Source organism: Drosophila arizonae, chromosome 3 (assembly GCF_054131065.1).
Source record: "Drosophila arizonae isolate 15081-1271.41 chromosome 3, UAZ_ARI_1.0, whole genome shotgun sequence".
Classification (NCBI taxonomy): Eukaryota; Metazoa; Arthropoda; class Insecta; order Diptera; family Drosophilidae; genus Drosophila; species Drosophila arizonae.
In genome coordinates this window covers 32,772,700-32,791,772 of record NC_142923.1, presented here as the reverse complement: position 1 = coordinate 32,791,772, position 19,073 = coordinate 32,772,700, and the positions used below count along the sequence as shown (strand labels likewise).

At 37.1% G+C, this 19,073-nt stretch overlaps 1 protein-coding gene and 1 long non-coding RNA gene across 6 annotated transcripts in view; one reads left to right on the top strand and one right to left on the bottom strand.

Annotated features, from left to right (window-relative positions):
* Positions 1–10,141, top strand: part of Cdk5alpha (Cdk5 activator-like protein) — a 34,195-nt gene extending 24,054 nt beyond the window's left edge. Inside the window, exons 4-5 of one of the 3 annotated variants that reach the window (XM_089465325.1) lie at positions 9,570–9,774; positions 9,832–9,972. In XM_089465325.1, the coding sequence (XP_089321451.1) occupies positions 9,570–9,711 (142 nt within the window). In that variant the 3' untranslated portion in view covers positions 9,712–9,774; positions 9,832–9,972. Of the gene's footprint in view, positions 1–8,825; positions 8,904–9,569; positions 9,775–9,831 lie in introns of all 3 variants that reach the window. The other 2 variants (XM_089465326.1, XM_089465324.1) reach the window with 2 other exon arrangements.
* A 1,711-nt stretch (positions 10,142–11,852) lies between these two features.
* Positions 11,853–15,713, bottom strand: LOC149270113 (uncharacterized). 3 transcript variants are annotated; one of them, XR_016269376.1, is made up of 5 exons: positions 15,247–15,713; positions 15,131–15,184; positions 14,793–14,914; positions 12,167–14,707; positions 11,853–12,102 (listed from the first exon to the last, which is right to left on the bottom strand). It is a non-coding gene; the product is annotated as an uncharacterized LOC149270113 (long non-coding RNA). The 3 variants fall into 3 exon arrangements; XR_016269378.1 differs by lacking the exon at positions 15,131–15,184 and having other exon boundaries at positions 14,793–14,946; XR_016269377.1 differs by lacking the exon at positions 15,131–15,184 and having other exon boundaries at positions 15,247–15,712.
* Positions 15,714–19,073: the final 3,360 nt, after the last annotated feature.

Sequence of the window (19,073 nt, the reverse complement as noted above, 5' to 3'; positions counted from 1 at the left end):
GTTTCTTTTAATTGGCTTAATTAACATTGTTGTACAAACTTCATTTGAGATTAAAGGTATGTTGATTATATAGAGTATATTTTTTCCATTACTTGCGATTTTTATTTGCCTAAATTCTAACAATTCTTCTGCATTTAAGAACATGATTTTTTCTCTTTCTAGTATCTGCTCTATTATTTTGACTTCGGATTCTGACAATATTATTGAGTTTATTATATTTGTTTTTGCCCAGTCTATGGCATGAATTAAATTAAATCGTCTTTAAAGATTTGGAGCTTGTATTTAAAAAACGTGATTTTTTCTTCTTGAATATTAGAATTTTCTTTTACCATTTTCATTATGTTATTTGAGGTTTGTGTGAGTTCATTGATTCTATCTTGCAATGACTACTTGTTTATTATTATTTTCTAATTGCTCATTTATTTTTGTAATTAAAACCTCATGGTCAATGTGGTCCGGTGTACCGGCCAGCCATTTCCATGCTGTTCCCAATGCATTAATTGCTCTTGCCACTCTTATGGAGGGTTTGAGTCTACGCAAGTCATTTCTGACGGTATTTAGTTCATAATTTAGCAGTGGGTACATCTGGTGTGAGGTGCTTATATTGTTAAGGGTTTCTTCGAAAGTTCCGAAGATTTTTTCATATTCTGAAATGTCAAATACGTGAATAATTTTGAAAGTTCCGTTCTGCATTGCCGAAGTTCCTGTCTTTATCGGAATTAACTGAGAGTGTTAGTAGTCGAGGATTGTGGTTATACCCAGACATAGCGGTGCGAATATCCTGTAAGTTACGTTCGAATGTTATTTTTATGGATAATTTTCCCTGAAGCTGTTCTAATGGTTGAATTTCTGTTTTCTGCGTCAGTTTCTTTTTTGTATTTGGGTGTGAGTTTTGAAACTAGGCGCTTGTTTATTTTTACATAGACTATCTCCCCTGGTTCGTAAGTTTTGGTTTCCTGTCTCTCTTTATTGTGGTAATTTAAGTCATATTTTTGTTTGTCTAGTAGTTTGTTGGATATTATTTTCCTATTCTCTTCTGTTTTTTCGGGGTTATCCTGAACTGTTGTGCAGAAAAATATCTCTATTGGTTTTCTTTTAGTAACTGGTAGGAGGCGGTATATTCTTGTACTGCTTTAAAGAGTGTATCTGTAAAACTCATATCTTTATTGTCTTTTCTTAGGCAAGTCATTATTTCTGACAGGGTGGAGTGAAATCTCTCTATTTGTCCGTTACTTGTTGAGTTATAGGGAGGGGTAGCATAAACTTCGATACCTAGTTGGTCTTGTAGCAAAAACTTAATAGAGGCTGAATTTAAAGCTCGCTCATTGTCGATTACTACAGTTCGGGGCATACCGAATGCAATTAGGATTTCTCTTAATGGGATTTTTATATCCTCTGAAGCTCTTAAAATCTTAACTTGAACGTATTTCGAGAATTAATCGATGCTAGTTAAAATGGTCTTATTTTCTGTTATATAAATATCTATATGAATGATTTCGCCTGGAAATTTTGGAATTGGTGTTGCTTGAATTGCAGGATGTGGAGGGTGTCTATCATATTTTGACTCTCTGCATTTTAAGCATGATTTTGTAATTTCTTTAACTTTTTTGTGTAGTTGTGGGAAAAAAAATTTCTCTAGAATTTGGGCTTTATTTTCTGATGCATTTCTATGTGCTGGTCTATGCTCTTGTGTTATAATTTTATACTGTTCATCGACGCTCGTAATGTCTTCTACCTTTCTTTGAGTGTATCGTATTTTATGATTGGAAAAGTGAAGTGGGTAGAATTCCTGTATTTTGCCCATTATATGTTCTGGGGTAAATAAGCCGTTAATAAGTCTTGGGTCAAGTCGTTTCTTAAAAATGTCAATTAATTCGTCTTCGGTAAAGTGGGGCTGTGTTACTGTATGTCTATGGTATGTAGGGAAGGGAATTTCGAATTTATAATCGTGCTTTTCGCCGATTACTATGAATAGCTGATTCTTGAAAACATTAATAGGTGTTTCTATTGTGGGGATGAGATTGTGTGACGAACTTTCATCACTCATAACTGTGGTTTCTGTACTATTGACTTCGTTTATTGGGTTCCTTGATAAAGCGACTGCTACTACGTTAGTGGTTCCTGGCTTATACTTTAACTCGTAATTGAACTCTTCTAAGTAACTCTTCCAACGTTTTAATTTCCCGTTGTGATTTTTATTACTTAGAGCGAAGGTTATTGGTTGGTGGTCTGTGAATATAATAACTTTGTCAGTTCCATACAAGTAAATTCGAAGGTTTTGCAATGCCCAAACTATGGCATTTCCTTTTCGTCTGTTGCATACTTCTCCTCTGTTTTTGGCAATGTTCGTGATATAAAAGTAATGGGTCTGCCTTCTTGTTCAAGGACTGCACCGATTGCGTAATTCGAAGCATCGGTTGTTACGTGGAATTTTTTAGAGAAGTTTGGGTATTTTAAAATTACGTCATTAGAAAAAAGAGTTTGCTTTATTTTGTTGAATGCTTCTATTGCCTTGTTATCTAACTTGATCTGTACTTTATCTGATGCTTTTGCTGATATACGACCATCTTCACCTCTGAGATGAGTGGTAAGGGGTTTAGCTAGTTTTGCATAATCTTTTATGAATCTACGGTAGTAGCCGAAGAGGCCTAAGAACGATCGTAGTTCTTTAAGAGTTTTGGGTATGGGGAATCTGGAAATCGCTTCAACCATTTCTGGATTTGTCTTAACGCCACTGTCTGAAATGGTGAATCCTAGGAAATTTACTTCTTTTTTGAAAAATTCACACTTGTCCATTTGGATTTTCATATTAGCGTTAAGTAAAGTCTTGAAGACTTTTTTTAGGTGATGAGCATGTTCGCTTTCAGTTTTGCTGAAAACAATGATGTCATCAATGTAGACATAGCAGATTTTTCCAACATGATCCCTTAGAATATCATCTAAGGATCTTTGGAATATTGAAGGGGAATTCTTGAGAACAAAAGCTAGTCTTGTAAATTCGTACTTCCCTTCGTTAACAAAAAATGCTGTCTTTTCTATGTCTGTCTCCTTCAAAGGAATTTGGTGGAAACCACTTTTGAGGTCGAGGACCGTGAAGAATTTAATGTCCCCTAAGTGGGCTATAATGTCCCCTATTTCTGGCATTAGGTATCGGTCGGAGATTGTGACCAAATTTAGCTTGCGATAATCAATTACTAGTCGGGATTTCTTTTTTCCTGAGGCATCAGATTTCTTTGGAGGGTCTAATGCCTCCGTCGTCAAGCATTTCTGATATCTGCTTTTCGACTTCTTGCTTTAGAGCAATAGGATATGGGTAATGCCTGCTGTAAACCGGAGTGCCGGTATTGGTTCGGATCTCTCCTACTACTTTAGTCGTGTAAGTTAATTTTTGCTCTGAGTCTGGAAATAACGGTTAAGTTTCTTGAATTAGTCGATCTATTATTTTTTCCTGGCTATCGGACATATGATTTGTTCGGACCTTTATATTGTTAACTGCTTGTGCAGGTAATTGCTTAATACGGAATTTATTACTGCCATTTACTATTAGGATATCATTCCTGACATCAATAACAACATTGAGTTGTTTCATTGCCTAGAAAAAAAAGTTTTTAGAGTGGACAATACGAAAAATCTGATTGGAGTGTTGAGGTTAAAAAGATTCAGAAATATATCATCTACGTTCTGCACTTGGGTTTCCCCAGTATTTATGTGAAATTGTCGCTGTTGTTTGGATGGGTTTTCTGCCCTAGAAGATAAGGGTCTTTTCCCAGCGAATTGGTTATAATTTGGCCTCTTCATATAATTCACATTCCTGGTTCTGATGGACGAGTCGACTTCCATTGGTTGTGGAGCCGGTTGTGGCTTTGGAGCTATTGGTCTTGGTGGTGCGTTAAAGAACTGTAGTGGTTGTTGGTGTATGGGTCTTGGTATGAATCCTGAATTCTGGGGGTTAAACTTAGGCTTTGGTCGATAGTACAAGTCCGGTTTGAAGTTGGTTTGATTTAGGACATGTGGGTTATTATATCGAAATGAAGATTGAGTAATTTTATTTTGATGATTGTTCTTCGGAGGAAGCGAAGGGGCTCTTATGGGATTAACGGAATTTCTAATCGACTAGTTTTCAATCAGTCGGCACAAGTGAAGGGCATGTTTAAGGTCGGTTGGCTCTTTGATGGCTAATAACCTTGGTAAGTCTCCATTGAGACCTCTGATAAACATATCTAACGCTTTGTCCCATTAACCTTGGTAATAGCTCTTACTGTTTCTGCAGATTAATAGAGACAGATGATAATAAACGGCCTGGTAAAATTCGTCTATTGATCGCCCATTCTGCCTAAGAGTATAGAGTTGGTATTCCAGTGTCTTAAGATCTCTGCGATCTGCAAAATGAGCAGTGAGACATTGGGATATGGCTTTCCAATTTAGTGGGGTATTATACGCTTCTAATACAGCATCGGCTTCGCCAACTACTTTACTTCTTACTACCATTAAGATACCATAGTGCTTTGGTGTTCCCTGTACAGTAGAGTATGCCTCAAATATCCTGTCTATACTTTTGCGCCATGAAGTGAATTCTGCTCCCGGAAAAGACTTTTAAAAATCTTACAACGTCTGGTAACTTGTCTAACTCGTTGATTCGTCCCATATGTTCTGGGAGAATCGTCTGATCTTGCTCGACTGAAACGGTTGTACCTGGGTTAAGTAACTCGTCACCTTTCTCAGACAATATCTTCCTAAGGTATCTCTCTATCGTACTCTCAATTGGTTCGGTCAAGTAAGTTGGTTTTGTGGCACCTGTACTGGTGGATAGGAGTGTATTTTCTGGTGGTGGCATGTTTATTTTAGAGAATGCGGTCGTTAGTTCGTCAATGGTCACGGAAAGATTTAAAGAATTTTTATCGAATCGGAAAATGATGGTAGTTTGTTTTCAGAAAATGTTCTTGAAATCTTGATTTATGTTAGTAAATTCCTACGCGATCAACGCAGGGATCTTCCTGACTATTATTGTATGGCTTCACGGGCCATACGCTATACCGGGCAACTAGACGTCGCTCAGTAACACAATTTTAGCGTTTTCTTAAATACTAAGTGTTAAAGCTCAACATTTATTGTTTATTTCTTGTTTTTCTTAATTGTTCGATATTTCTTGTTTTTTTTTTTCTCTGTTTTAAATCTTATTCACTATGCTTACAATATAATTTTTAGCATCGTTGACTCCCGTGATGATGATCCGGATTGCTCTCTTTCGTCAGATTCCAGTATTAGTGGTGTATCTGTTACTAAAGATCCTGCGACGCACACTGATTACGCGGTACCCTACGGGCGGACACTTATAGGGTGGCAACAATGTTTTTGACCCACGACCGTACCTCGTTTACGTAATTAAAGTCACTCTTTCACGAACGCGGTGTAGCTGCGGACTAGGCACTATCACGGATCGTTCGAATGCTCCCGTTAGCTACGGTACTAGGTACTAACGTTTCGATAGCTGCGGATTAGGCACTAAGGATTTTCGTCGCGTTCACTAGCATCTATATTTCGTTATAGGTGCTCTCGCGAACAATAGTTGGTACTATGTTATTCGACGCGTAAACTTTCTAAGATAACGATCGCGGGTCCCTGCTCGGGCGCCAATTAAATATTCGAAAGCGGTTTTTGAATTAAAAAAACATTTATTCACTTTCGGAGTTGGATTAGAACTAACTTAAGAATAATTATACAAGTACTATTTATATGAAAGCTGCTGCTGCTGCTATTGGCGTCGCTGCCGCCGTGGTCACTGCTGTTGCTGCTGATAGGTGTCTTGTGACACGATGGCTCTCACGGTGGTGCTGATCGGTGCGCTGACTCGGCGTTCGTGGCGGAAATGCACACGTTAACCAGAATGTGTTTTGGCCAAGTGCATTGATCTTATTATTATTGCTGACGATAGGCTCCCACGGTTGCGGTTGCAATGCTGTTGTATTTTGCTGACAAAGCGCACGTGTCAAAAGTGCATGCACTGGAGCCGTGATATAATTGGGCCGGTGCAATGCCCTTTTGTAGGGTCTGTCGTAACTTATACATATACATATTTGAGAGAGCAGAGAGCATCGAGAGAGAGAGAGAGAGAAAACATTCAGTGTTCTTTTGTTTAATAGTCGATTATCTCGGTCGAGCGCATGAAGCGAAATGATTGTGCTTTCGTATATTTTCGTATTGCTGTTACACACTAAAAACGATCATGTGCTCTGATATAACTTCCAATACCAACATGCGTTAAATAGAACAAGTAAGAAAGCTCCAGTCGAGACTGCTCGACTAGGAGATACCCTGAACCCTCCAAGCTGATATTCTTATCATTCTGCACTTCTTTTATGCACACATACGTACACATGCATCCACACGCACGCATAAGCCTGCGCTCTGCTAACTGCGCAGTAAGCAGCGACTGCGCTTGGACTGCGCTGCAGTGTGGGCAATATTATGAGAATTTATTTGTTGAATAACTTCTTTTGTAGACATACGATCTTAATGAAACTTTAAGAGCGTAATCATATGGTGAATATGTACATTCCAAAGCCCAAGTCTCTAGTACTTGAAATGAGTCTTTTACAAATTGGGGGAGAAGGGGGCGTGGTATCCAAAATCTGTAAATTACAAAATCGTTTTATCGATTAACTTTATATACAACGCAAATTTGACGACCCCAGGTCTAAAAATGTTCAAATTGGGCTAAAAAAAAAAAAAAAAAAAAAAAAAAAAAACAGTTTTTAGATTTCTCGATAAAAACGTTATCGGACGATTTATCGAAAAAATAAAACAAACTCGTACTTCGTATGGTACCACTGACCAAAGAACACATAGATGAGACATGTAGAGCAAACTTTTTCACCACCGAAAAAATGTGCATTAGGGACTACTCACCTTCGTAGTTGCTCGGCTCCGTCTCTTACGGCTCGAGCAGTGAAAATACCACACTACAAAGTCAGTTCGTTGCGAGCGCTGAAACGAAATGGTCCCATTCTTATATGAAGCAAGGCTATGCGCTATTTGTCCTACTCTCTCTCTCTCACTCTATCTCTCTCTTTGTTCTCTTAAATCACCGAACTCAGCAGCGCACAAAAATTGAATATTGTTCGCGACGATCCCAGCTCTTTCCTCTTGAGTGAAGGGTATACCGAAATCATAAAAGCATTTGTCACGCTCATGCAAACAAAATGTAAGCGTTTCGATGGTTATTCGTGGGAAGGGTATGAAAGCGTTAATACGCATAAACAATATTATTTCGCGACGGGCAAGTACACGCACACTTGTAGTCCCTTGCTACATATATGAGCATTTGTGACCTGCGTGCGTTACTCTTACTGCTTATAGCAATTTTAAAGCCCAGCATTTGCATTTGGTCGGTCTTACGGACTGTCATAACCACTTTACACAGATGTACTATGTATGAACATACATAGTTATGTACATAAGTACATTTATATATTATTATTGCTAATCATGTTTATAAATGTGTTTATATCCGTAAATAATTATATATAATTAAAATTATTTTATACACATTTTTAACCAAAAAAATTATCGTAAAACACTACTAACATTATTAAACGCTTTGCAATATATGAAATACACATGTCATATTATACTCAAGCTTTACTCATTATTGTCAAAAATTTCTAATTAAGTCATAATGGCCCATTTGATAGTCACCCTACGATTCAAATCATACAAAATTTACAAACTACTAAATCCAGAGACAATTAGCTTGTCATCCCATACAAGCATACACATACACAAATGTATGTATGCCTTCACAAGGCAGACCAACGGCAAATTTTGGGCTTTACAATTTTCACAGCCTGTTCTGCACAGAAAGAATACATATTCGCGACGAGCATGCACACACACATTTACATCCTTGCTACGTGTATGTGCTTTTGTGTGCGTGCGTCGCGAAACTCAATTCTTTCTCAGTATTTTCGTCAATTATCAGCCCTAAATTTGCCGTTGGTCTGCCTTGTGAAGTGAGCACATGCATACATACATTTGTGTATGTGTATGCTTGTATGGGATGGCAAGCTAATTGTCTCTGGATTTAGTAGTTTGTAAATTTTGTATGATTTGAATCGTAGGGTGACTATCAAATGGGCTATTATGACTTAATTAGAAATTTTTGACAATAATGAGTAAAGCTTGAGTATAATAAGACATGTGTATTTCATATATTGCAAAGCATTTAATAAAGTTAGTAGTGTTTTACGATAATTTTTTGGGTTGAAAATGTGTATAAAATAATTTTATTTATATATAATTATTTACGGATATAAACACATTTATAAAAATGATTAGCAATAATAAAATATAAATGTACTTATGTACATATGTATGTTCATACATAGTACATCTGTGTAAAGTGGTTATGACAGTCCGTAAGACCGACCAAATGCAAATGCTGGGCTTTAAAATTGCTATAAGCAGTAAGAGTAACGCACGCAGGTCACAAATGCTCATATATGTAGCAAGGGACTACAAGTGTGCGTGTACTTGCCCGTCGCGAAATAATATTGTTTATGCGTATTAACGCACTTATACCCTTCCCACGAATAACCATCGAAACGCTTACATTTTGTTTGCATGAGCGTGACAAATGCTTTTATGATTTCGGTATACCCTTCACTCAAGAGGAAAGAGCTGGGATCGTCGCGAACAATATTCAATTTTTGTGCGCTGCTGAGTTCGGTGATTTAAGAGAACAAAGAGAGAGATAGAGTGAGAGAGAGAGAGTAGGACAAATAGCGCATAGCCTTGCTTCATATAAGAATGGGACCATTTCGTTTCAGCGCTCGCAACGAACTGACTTTGTAGTGTGGTATTTTCACTGCTCGAGCCGTAAGAGACGGAGCCGAGCAACTACGAAGGTGAGTAGTCCCTAATGCACATTTTTTCGGTGGTGAAAAAGTTTGTTCTACATGTCTCATCTATGTGTTCTTTGGTCAGTGATGGTACTCACGAGTATGCATGACAAATTTCAGCTCTCTAGCTCTTATAACTTCTGAGATCGACGCACTCATACGGACGGACGGACGGACAGACGGACAGGGCTATATCGACTCAGCTCGTTGCGCTGATCAAGAATATATATACTTTGTGGGGTCTGCCACGCCTCCTTCTGCCCGTTACACACTTTTTCACAAAACCATTATACCCTGATTTCCCATTGAAAATGGGTTCAGGGTATAAAAATGCAGTATCATAATACGTATAATAGGGTGACCATCCGTCCAGGAATTCCGGGACATGTCCCGATTTTGGAGGTAATGTCTCGGTGTCCCGACCTGACACGAAATTGTCCTGGTTTTCTGTTGTTTTGATAAAAAAAAATTAGTAAGAAAGTTCTATTCGAGACTGCTCGACTACGAGATCCCTTGAACCCTTCGAGCAACTGATATTTCAATAATTATTCGCACATGCAACCACACACGCACACGAACACACACAGAAATACGCACGCACGAAATAAACACGCATTGACTGCAGTGGTGGCATACTATACGAATTTAATTGTTTAATAACTTTTCTTGTAGATGGACTATCTTCATTAAACGTCCAGATTATGATCAACATGAATATGCATGCATTTGTCAAAGCACAAGTCTAGTATTTGAAATACGCCTTTTGCAAAAGTGTGGGTCGGGGGGTGAATATAGGAGTGGGGGTAAATTTTAACAATTTTGTGTTGGTGTTGGTAGTTGTTGACGGTGCAGATGGTCACCCTGCGTATAAGAAACGGTATAATAAAATGAATATATATGTATTTAATTTATAAATCTGTGTATGGTTTTTCAGATGTTTATTCATAGTAAACAGGCTAAGTAATAAGATGCTAAAAATAAATGCAGAGCCAGCATTCTTCACGGAAGTATTTACTGAGCTGAAGTCTTGTGGACAATTTCAATCTAATTCGATACAAAGTTTACCTTGCGGAGGAACCTGACGGAATCATGAGCAATACAATTTAAACCAACTTTCATTATCTACTTACTAGCTTAATTTTCGAGGAAAGCAGTGGTAAAAAAAAAAAAAAATCATTACCAAATTTCTTTGTCACACCATCACACTTGTTCAAATAAAAAATGTAATAATATTGCTTGCAAAACTTAGTTTCAATCGTTTCTGATCCAGGTTGATTTGGTAAGTCATAATTATGGTTATTGTAGTAGTGATGGCGCCGCCCTGCTTGTAAGTTCCTCATCTTTACTAGGAAGATGGCTGCGTCTTTCGTATTAATTGTATGATATAGAGTGTCAATACCAGTAAAGACAAGTGACAATTGACCAAAGAATTGACCAAGGAAAAGACGAAGTACTCAGCTGGATTCTAGGTACCAATAACCAGTAGGAGAACTGGCTGGAATCATGCTATAATTTATATAATTTTATAATTTTATTAATATTATTTTATTAATAGCGTTAATAGTTGTACTACCACTAAACAGGTAACACATAGACTGGACATATAGAACAAATTTTTTTTACGAAGAAAATGTTAAATTGGTGGACCACTAAACTTCGTATATGCTCGGTCGCTGGAGGCTCGGGAAGTGAAAATACTGCACGACAAAGTCAGAACGCTGCAAGTGCTCAAACGAAATGGTTTCATTCTTATATGAAGCACAGCTATGCGCTATTTGTCCTACTCTCTCACTCTATCTCTCTCTATGGTCTCTCAAATCACCGAACTCAGCAGCGCACAAAAATTGAAAATCGCTCGCGACGATCCTAGCTCTTTCCTTTTGAGTGAAGTGCATATCTAAATCTTAAAATCGTTTGCAATGCTCATGCAAACAAGCATATCGATGGATATTCGTGGGAAGGGAATGAAAACTTTGATGAGCATAAACAATATGATTTCGCGACGGGCAAGCACACACACACTAACAATCTATGAAAACATATGTATGTACATATGTGACCATTTGTGGCCTATGTTAATTAGAATGCAAAAAATGTAATGCTGATCGGCCTTGTGATGTGTCTGTACATGTACATATGTACATAGTTTATTTCCAATTTGTTCCCGTGAAAAATGATATTTAATATCAATGTGTTTCGTGCGTTTGTGGCATGTTGGGTTATTCGCAATGTTAATGCAACCTTGGTTGTCTTCATAGATTTGAATTGGCTTGTATATTTTAAACTTTATTCCTTACATTAATTGCAAACCAAAAAGCTTCCCTGACTGCTTCAAATAAAGCCTTGTATCACTGACCAGAGAACACATAGACTAGACATGTAGTACAAAGTTTTTCAACCCCGAAAAATCTGACTCCTAGGGCCTATCAATTTCGTATTTGCTCGGCTCTTCACTTTTTAGGTTCGGGCTACGAAAATATGCGAAAGTACTATCATTCCGCTTCATGCGCTCGACCGAGATGGTCAAATGTTGAATAAAAGATGCCTCTACCCAGTGGCGGAAATGCCCATTATTTTGTCCATTACTCATGGATTACTTGTCGCCTATGTGCATGAAATGATCGATTACAAGCTGCCTTACTTTTTTCCCGGGTGCATGAAATAATTGAATTTTGTAATGCAGAAAGTAATGAGGTGACGAAGTTTCCTTCGGCTCTCCATTACCCATGCGTATACTTTTTAAATATTGTAATGTAGAAATTCCGCAACCTGAAGAAAACGCCCTATATACATATTTTCAAAATCGCTTATGGGTTAGTAATGTGCGTACATTAAAACACAATATACCTGCAACCCATTTTCCCACTATATAAAATGGCTTACTTCTTAATGCAATGTAATTAGAGAAATAATTGATTACTAATTGAAAGATAGAAACGCTTGAGTACTGTAGTATTTTTTGTTTTAATTTTTAAAAATTATTATTTATTATTTCTTAATATCTATAAATAAATGTATAGTCTATGTCTTATTACTATTTTATTATATCTATCTACATCTAAATCTTAAGCTATGTCTTATTATCTAGTTTGTCCTTATTATCGAACTTCTGCTTTGCCAGTCGACCATTCTGGACCCGAAAGCAGTTTCTTATTGTACTTATATATGTAGGTCTTCTTAGTGGACCCTTTGGTTTTTATAGCATCTGTAAATTAAACATTATTAATTTTTTTGTCATTAAAAATACATGTAAGATGATTTATACATACCAGATACTTCCCTTTAAATTTACGTCCGCACGGCTCAACAATATCAGAAAAGTGAGGCGCCGCGGCGGGTAAAACGAAAACAGAAATTATCACACATATGCATTTTTGCACTTGTATTTACACTCATTAACACTATACACACAAAAGGAATAGGCATAGACAAAGAAACCAAATATAAGAAGGCACTCCTTTCATACAAAAAACGGTAAAGTCCAAAACGAAATTCGGCGATTTCGTCACGACGCGTCGCGACGCAACGAAAGACGAAAATCGTTTGTTGGTTAGCGGGGAAGGGGCATACAAAAACGAAGTTGACAAGAGCTCGATTCTGTCGTATGAGTAGCACTTTTTATTTTGTACATTACAAATGCGCTGAAAAAAATGTTCTCGTATGTAATGCATTATATCAACAGACCTCATTCAGGTCGTCGCCACTGGGTATGCTCAATTTTTGTTCTTGCTCTCTCGCTCTCTCTGCTCTCTGCTCTCTCAATATGTATATGTTTGTATGCATGTGAGCACAAGCAGCCACTGCTGCCAATTTAGCTTTTTTCCCGTCAAATCTGGCTGTTTCCGAAGACCAATTGCGGGATATATATGGAAATTGCGGGAAGCGGGAATTCTTGCTTTTTTAAAAAATGAATTAGGCTTTTTTTCGCTTTTTTTTTAATACTGCCACAAAAAAAAAAATGTAGCAGCGCGGTTGCCACTTGTAAAAAAAAGTTTGGTATTAAAATCTTCCATTTTCGATAAACCTATGAAGAAGTTTGGTAAAAATATACCAAATGTGTCAAAGAGTAGCAGCTTTATCATACGTTTATATCGATATTCGCCAATATCACCACCACTACTTTACACAAACTGTGATCACAATAAGTGGGATTTTTTCGGCATGTAGAATCCGATATGTACAAAGGGTATGATTTTGAAAAGAAATTCAAATCTTTGAATATCGATGCAAGCCTCGAACAAGAAATTCGTGCTCGCTGCTTGAACTCGCTTGAACTTATCAAGCAGCTAAAGCAGAGGTAACCAATTTGTCTGATTCTTCTACCGACCATTAAATAATTTTGATTTTATCTGCAGGCTCCCCGACAATTTAAAAATTTTAAAAAACATTGACGCTTTTTCCGTTGACAAAATTCTGTCAACTAAAAAAAAGGAATCACAGAATTGTTAGAACACCTCCAAGTAGACAGAATAGCCGACATTGAGCGACAGTACTATGATATTAATCTAGTTAAGTGGGAGAACGTCAATGACAGCTCCAAATTTTGGAATGAAGTCTCTAATTACAAGGATTCTGGCGGCAACCTCAGATTCCTTGACTTGGCAGCTGTTGCCCTGTTTTCATTACCATGGTCCAACGCGGAGGTAGAACGCGTATTTAGCCAGCTTAACTCGGTAAAGTCCAAGTTAAGGAACTCAATGAGCCTAAACACAATAAACAATATTTTTTAGCATAAGGTAATATTTTATTAAGAGTGAAAAGATGATACCGATTTATATATTACTTTTTTATTTAATATAACACACAGATATGGTTTGCGAAGACTGGGCAAATGCTGCTATGAATACAAATACATTTGGAGGAACCAAATTATCTTCGCATGATAGGTAGTAATAGGTCGTACGATTCTGAAAGCGATGCTAGTCGCAACGAATTAGATAGCATGCTGAAAATCTTGTAAATTAAAAAAAAAAAAAAAAACATGAAAATGATCAAACCATAAAAACCGCTTTTTTAAAGGCTTTTTTGTAAAAATTTTCAGCTTTTTTTCCGTTTCTTCCATCTAAAAAAAGCTTTTTTTTCTGGTAAAAAGTTGGCAGATTGAAATTTCTTCGCGTTAGACTGACGTTTCTTCCCTTACGTGAAGTGTATTCCGAACTCTTCAAGCCGTTCGCCATGCGTTTTCGTTATTATTTGTGGGAAGGGAATGACAGCGTTGGTGCGCATAATGAAAATGTTTTCTTGACGAGCATGCACACACACATTTACAGTATGCTACATGTACTATGAGCATTTGTATGCCTGTGTGCGAAGCTCTTTCTGCCTACAGCAATTTTAAATCCCAGCATTTGCATTTGGTCGATCTTGTGAAGTCCTCATATACATATGTATGTATATACATTTGATTGTGTGTGGGACATGAACATTGGCGTGTGCCTACCTCAACTTGGAATTGGTTGAACGATTTAGGGTTTTAATTGAAGATGCGCGCTTGTATTTATTTTCTATTAACAATTCATAAAAACCATTGTTTCAAATGGGGATCTGTTTAATATTATTTCATTAATTAATTAAATATAAAAATAGAAAACATTAAATTTAATATAAAAAATCAATAAAAACATGGATAATTTAATAAAATTAAAAAGATAATTCAATAAATTTATAATTCAATAACATTAACAAGATAAATTAATAACAAATTTAGAAATATAAATCTCTATGTGTGTTTGCACGCACAAGCCAGTTGCGTTCAAAAATTATGACTTCTTGGCGACGATGCGTTCGTCGTCATTTCCTTCATTGCCAGACTGTTGAGAGTTTACAATGATAATGTCAGATTTTAAGATTATTGTTATTATTTGTACTGTGCATAATGAGTATGTTTTTACTTACATGCATACACATCCAATTACATATGTATGTACATATGTGCGAATCTCTAGTCATACCTCCTGCGAAAATTTTAAGTACGTATGTATGTATCAGTGGTGCCAGATTTTCAGAGTCACCATAAGCTAGATTGAAGAAAAAAATAAGCTAGAATAAGCTAAAATTAAAAAAATAAATCTTTAAAATAAGCTAACTAAAAAAAAAAAAAACAATTGATGTATACTTTTTAATAGATATTTGAATTTTATTAATATATTTAAATTTATATTAACGAAATTATATCATCAATTTCATTATTTGCTTCTTCATATTTCTCAGATGTTTTAATTAATGATAAGTACCTTGCAGGTACTTTATAATTAAAGCAACATTTGCCATGACGGCGTAATTCATATCTGTAAGGTTAAAAAGAATATACTAAGTATACACTAAATTACTAATCATTTCATAAACAAACCTTATACGTAATATTGCGTTTAAACCTTTAACACTCAATTGATTTCGCAATTTAGTGTTAACTATATACATATATAACTATATAAAAGGTATTTTGTTGGTTTGTGCCATGCCTTCACTGCTGCCGTAATTTGCACAACTTGGCCCCAATAGTCGCTTTACAAAACCAGCAGTACGCTTTTGTAGGGTCAGTTGGCACTTTGCGTAGCCACTCCTTAAAGTCAGGGCACTTTGTCCACGAATCGCGAAAATTTTGTTTGTAGGTAACTTTCGGCATTTTTTCAAATGTGAGCAAACGTTTGAGAATTTGCAACAAGTGTGACCGAAAGTTATCAGCGAAAATTACCATACATGTATACTCAAAATGGCACTATCAAAAAAGTTATCGATTTCTCGATCAAAATGACCGAAAGCTACAAAACAATCAAAAAACAAAAATTGTTTTGTACTACATTTTTGCAAGCCAAACTAAGCCAAATTAAATATAAAATAAGCTAGATCTCAAGCTATAAGCTTTTCATTAATTTTCCAAGCTTTTTGATTTCAAAAGCTTAAAATAAGCTAAAATGGCAACACTGGTATGTATGCTCATAATACGTGAACATTGGCGAATGCCTGCCAAGGGCTTTTAATTGTGCGAGCGATTTCGAATTAAATCTGCAAAGGGGAGTGCTAACCGACCTTTTATTATCACTTCACTGTTTTCTACTGTTGAGAATTGTGCCAAAATTAATATAAAGTCAAATTCCCTATTGATGTATTATTTTTAATTTTCTTTTACTTATGCTGGTTTTACCAACAATTTCCTCAGTTTGCCATTTACAATTCTTTCTAATTAGAATTAAGACAAACTGATTAAGAATACATTTTCAATGCTCAAAAGAAGGGTGGGTGGGAGAAAACCATTCATTATCTAAAGATGATTTTGCTGTAGCGTGCATGCAGTACAGAACAATTTTCTCTTTAATGCGTGCGATGTGTGGTTTCTTTTCGAAAATTTTTCTAAATGATTCGAAATGCAGCTTTATCAAATTGTAACAAGTAAGAAGGCTCTAGTCGAGACTGCTCGACTAGGAGATAACCTGAACCCTCTAAGCTGATACTCTAATCATTCTGCATTTTTATGCACACATACATACACATGCATCCACACGCACGCATAAGCCTGCGCTCTGCTAACTGCGCAGTAAGCAGCGACTGCGCTTGGGCTGCGCTGTAGTGTGGGCAATATTATGAGAATTTATTTGTTGAATAATTTCTTTTGTAGACATACGATCTTAATGAAACTTCAGAGCGTAATCATATATATATTCCAAAGCCCAAGTCTCTAGTACTTGAAATTAAATGAAATTTTTTTACAAATTGGGGGAAAAGGGGGCGTGGTATCCAAAATCTGTAAATTACAAAATCTTTGTATCGATTAACATTATATACAACACAAATTTGACGACCCCAGGTCTAAAAATGTTCAAATTAGGCTAAAAAAAAACAAAATCAATTTTTCTATTATTTTCGATAAAAAAAAGTTATCGAACGATTTATCGAAAAAATAAAGCAAACTCGTACTGCGTATGGTACTCACGAGTATGCATGCCAAATTTCAGCTCTCTAGCTCTTATAACTTCTGAGATCGACGCACTCATACGGACGGACGGACGGAAAATTTTTATTGAGTATCAAATACTCAGAAGAACACTGCATTTCTTCTGATGATTTTAGAAGATTTGTACATACTTCACAATCTGTTTTTTGCAACAGCTTGTGTATAAGCACTAACCAGAGAACACATAGACTAGACATCTAGAACAAATTTTTTCACCGACGAAAAAATGCGCTGAGGAGACTACACAACTTCGTATTTGCTCGGCTCAGTCTCTTGAGGCTCAAGCAGTGAAAATATTGCACGACAAAATCAGTTTGCTGCAACCGCTCAAACGAAATGGTGCCATTCTTATATGAAGCACGGCTATGCGCTATTTGTCCTACTCTCTCTCTCTCTCCCTCCATGGCCTCTCAAATAGCAGCAGCGCACAGAAATTGAAAATTGTTCGCGACGATCCCAGCTCTTTCCTTTTGAGTGAAGGCTATACCGAAATCATAAAAGCGTTTGTCACGCTCATGCAAGCAACATGTAAGCGTTTCGATGGTTATTCGTGGGAAGGGTATGAAAGCGTTGATACGCATAAAGAATATGATTTCGCGACGGGCATGCACACACACACTTGTAGTCCCTTGCCACATGTATGAGCATTTGTGACCTGCGTTCGTTACTCTTGCTGCTTGTAGCCATTTTAAAGCCCAGCATTTGCATTTGGTCGGTCTTACGGACTGTCATAACCACTTTACACAGATGTACTATGTATGAACATACACATGTATGTACATAAGTACATTTATATATTATTATTGCTAATCATGTTTATAAATGTGTTTATATCCGTAAATAATTATATATAAATAAAATTATTTTATACACATTTTCAACCGAAAAAATTATCGTAAAACACTACTAACTTTATTAAATGCTTTGCAATATATGAAATACATACATATGTCATATTGCACTCAAGCTTTACTCATTATTGTCAAAAATTTCGAATTAAGTCATAATAGCCCATTTGATAGTCACCCTACGATTCAAATCATACAAAATTTACAAACTACTAAATCCAGAGACAATTAGCTTGCCATCCCAAACAAGCATACACATACACAAATGTATGTATGCATGTGCTCACTTCACAAGGCAGTCCAACGGCAAATTTTGGGCTGATGATAGACGAAAATACTGAGAAAGAATTGAGTTTCGCGACGCACGCACACAAAAGCACATACACGTAGCAAGGATGTAAGTGTGTGTGTGCATGCTCGTCGCGAAAATGTATTCTTTCTGTGCACAACAGCCTGTGCAAATTGTAAAGCCCAAAATTTACCATTGGATGTGGCAACAAAGAAAAGATCATTGTTCTCACTCCAAATATTTTCTGCAAAAGCAATTACCGATGAGATTGTAATTATCATCCCATCAATGCAATACACTTTGTGTGGATAGTGCAGATTTTGGAAATAATCACGCATTTCCAGAAGGTATTCGTGAATATTATTTTTTTCCTTAAGAGCACATCTATAAGGATTGCTATTGTGAGGAGCAATATAGGTATGCACGTATTTGGCGGGAAAGTGGCGTCACCCAGATCACGCCACTTTACCGTTTTTATGGGCACGAGCAGCAGAAAGGCCCCGCTCCAGAGCCGAACAGGCCCCGTTACCACACGAAGCAGGGCCTGTAGCTCGCGTATAAAAGGCCACCAGCAGCTCCATACGAGGCGGTCGAAACTGTAGTGAAGTGCGTGAAGAAAGTGACAAAGTCAAGTGAAAGTCAACGCGAGTGGTAAATCAGGACTCCCAGGACATCGTGGGAACAGCAAGGACATCGTGGGAACAGCAAGGACATCGTGGGAACAGCAAGGACATCCAGAGGGAATCCTTGCGGATCATCAGCGGCACCGATCAGGTGTAAGGATCCAATTTTCCAGCTGGGGCAGCGTCAGTTTACCCAGGGTGGATACCACAAGAAAATTTGTGATTCGCTGTGACCGGAATTCGGAGAGGGGGGGACATAGGGAACAACGGGGGCAATGCTGAGGGTCTGGCCTCTCAGCGAACGGGCATAGCCGCGTTCTCTACTTTAACTACTCAATGCCGGGATGCGCCTCGGCCAAATGACGAAATATGCAACGAGGAGGGAAGGGGGGAAATGGGATCTACTAGCACCATTAGTTAGTTATTAGTTGCCTGATAGAAATAAAACACACACAGATTCACTTC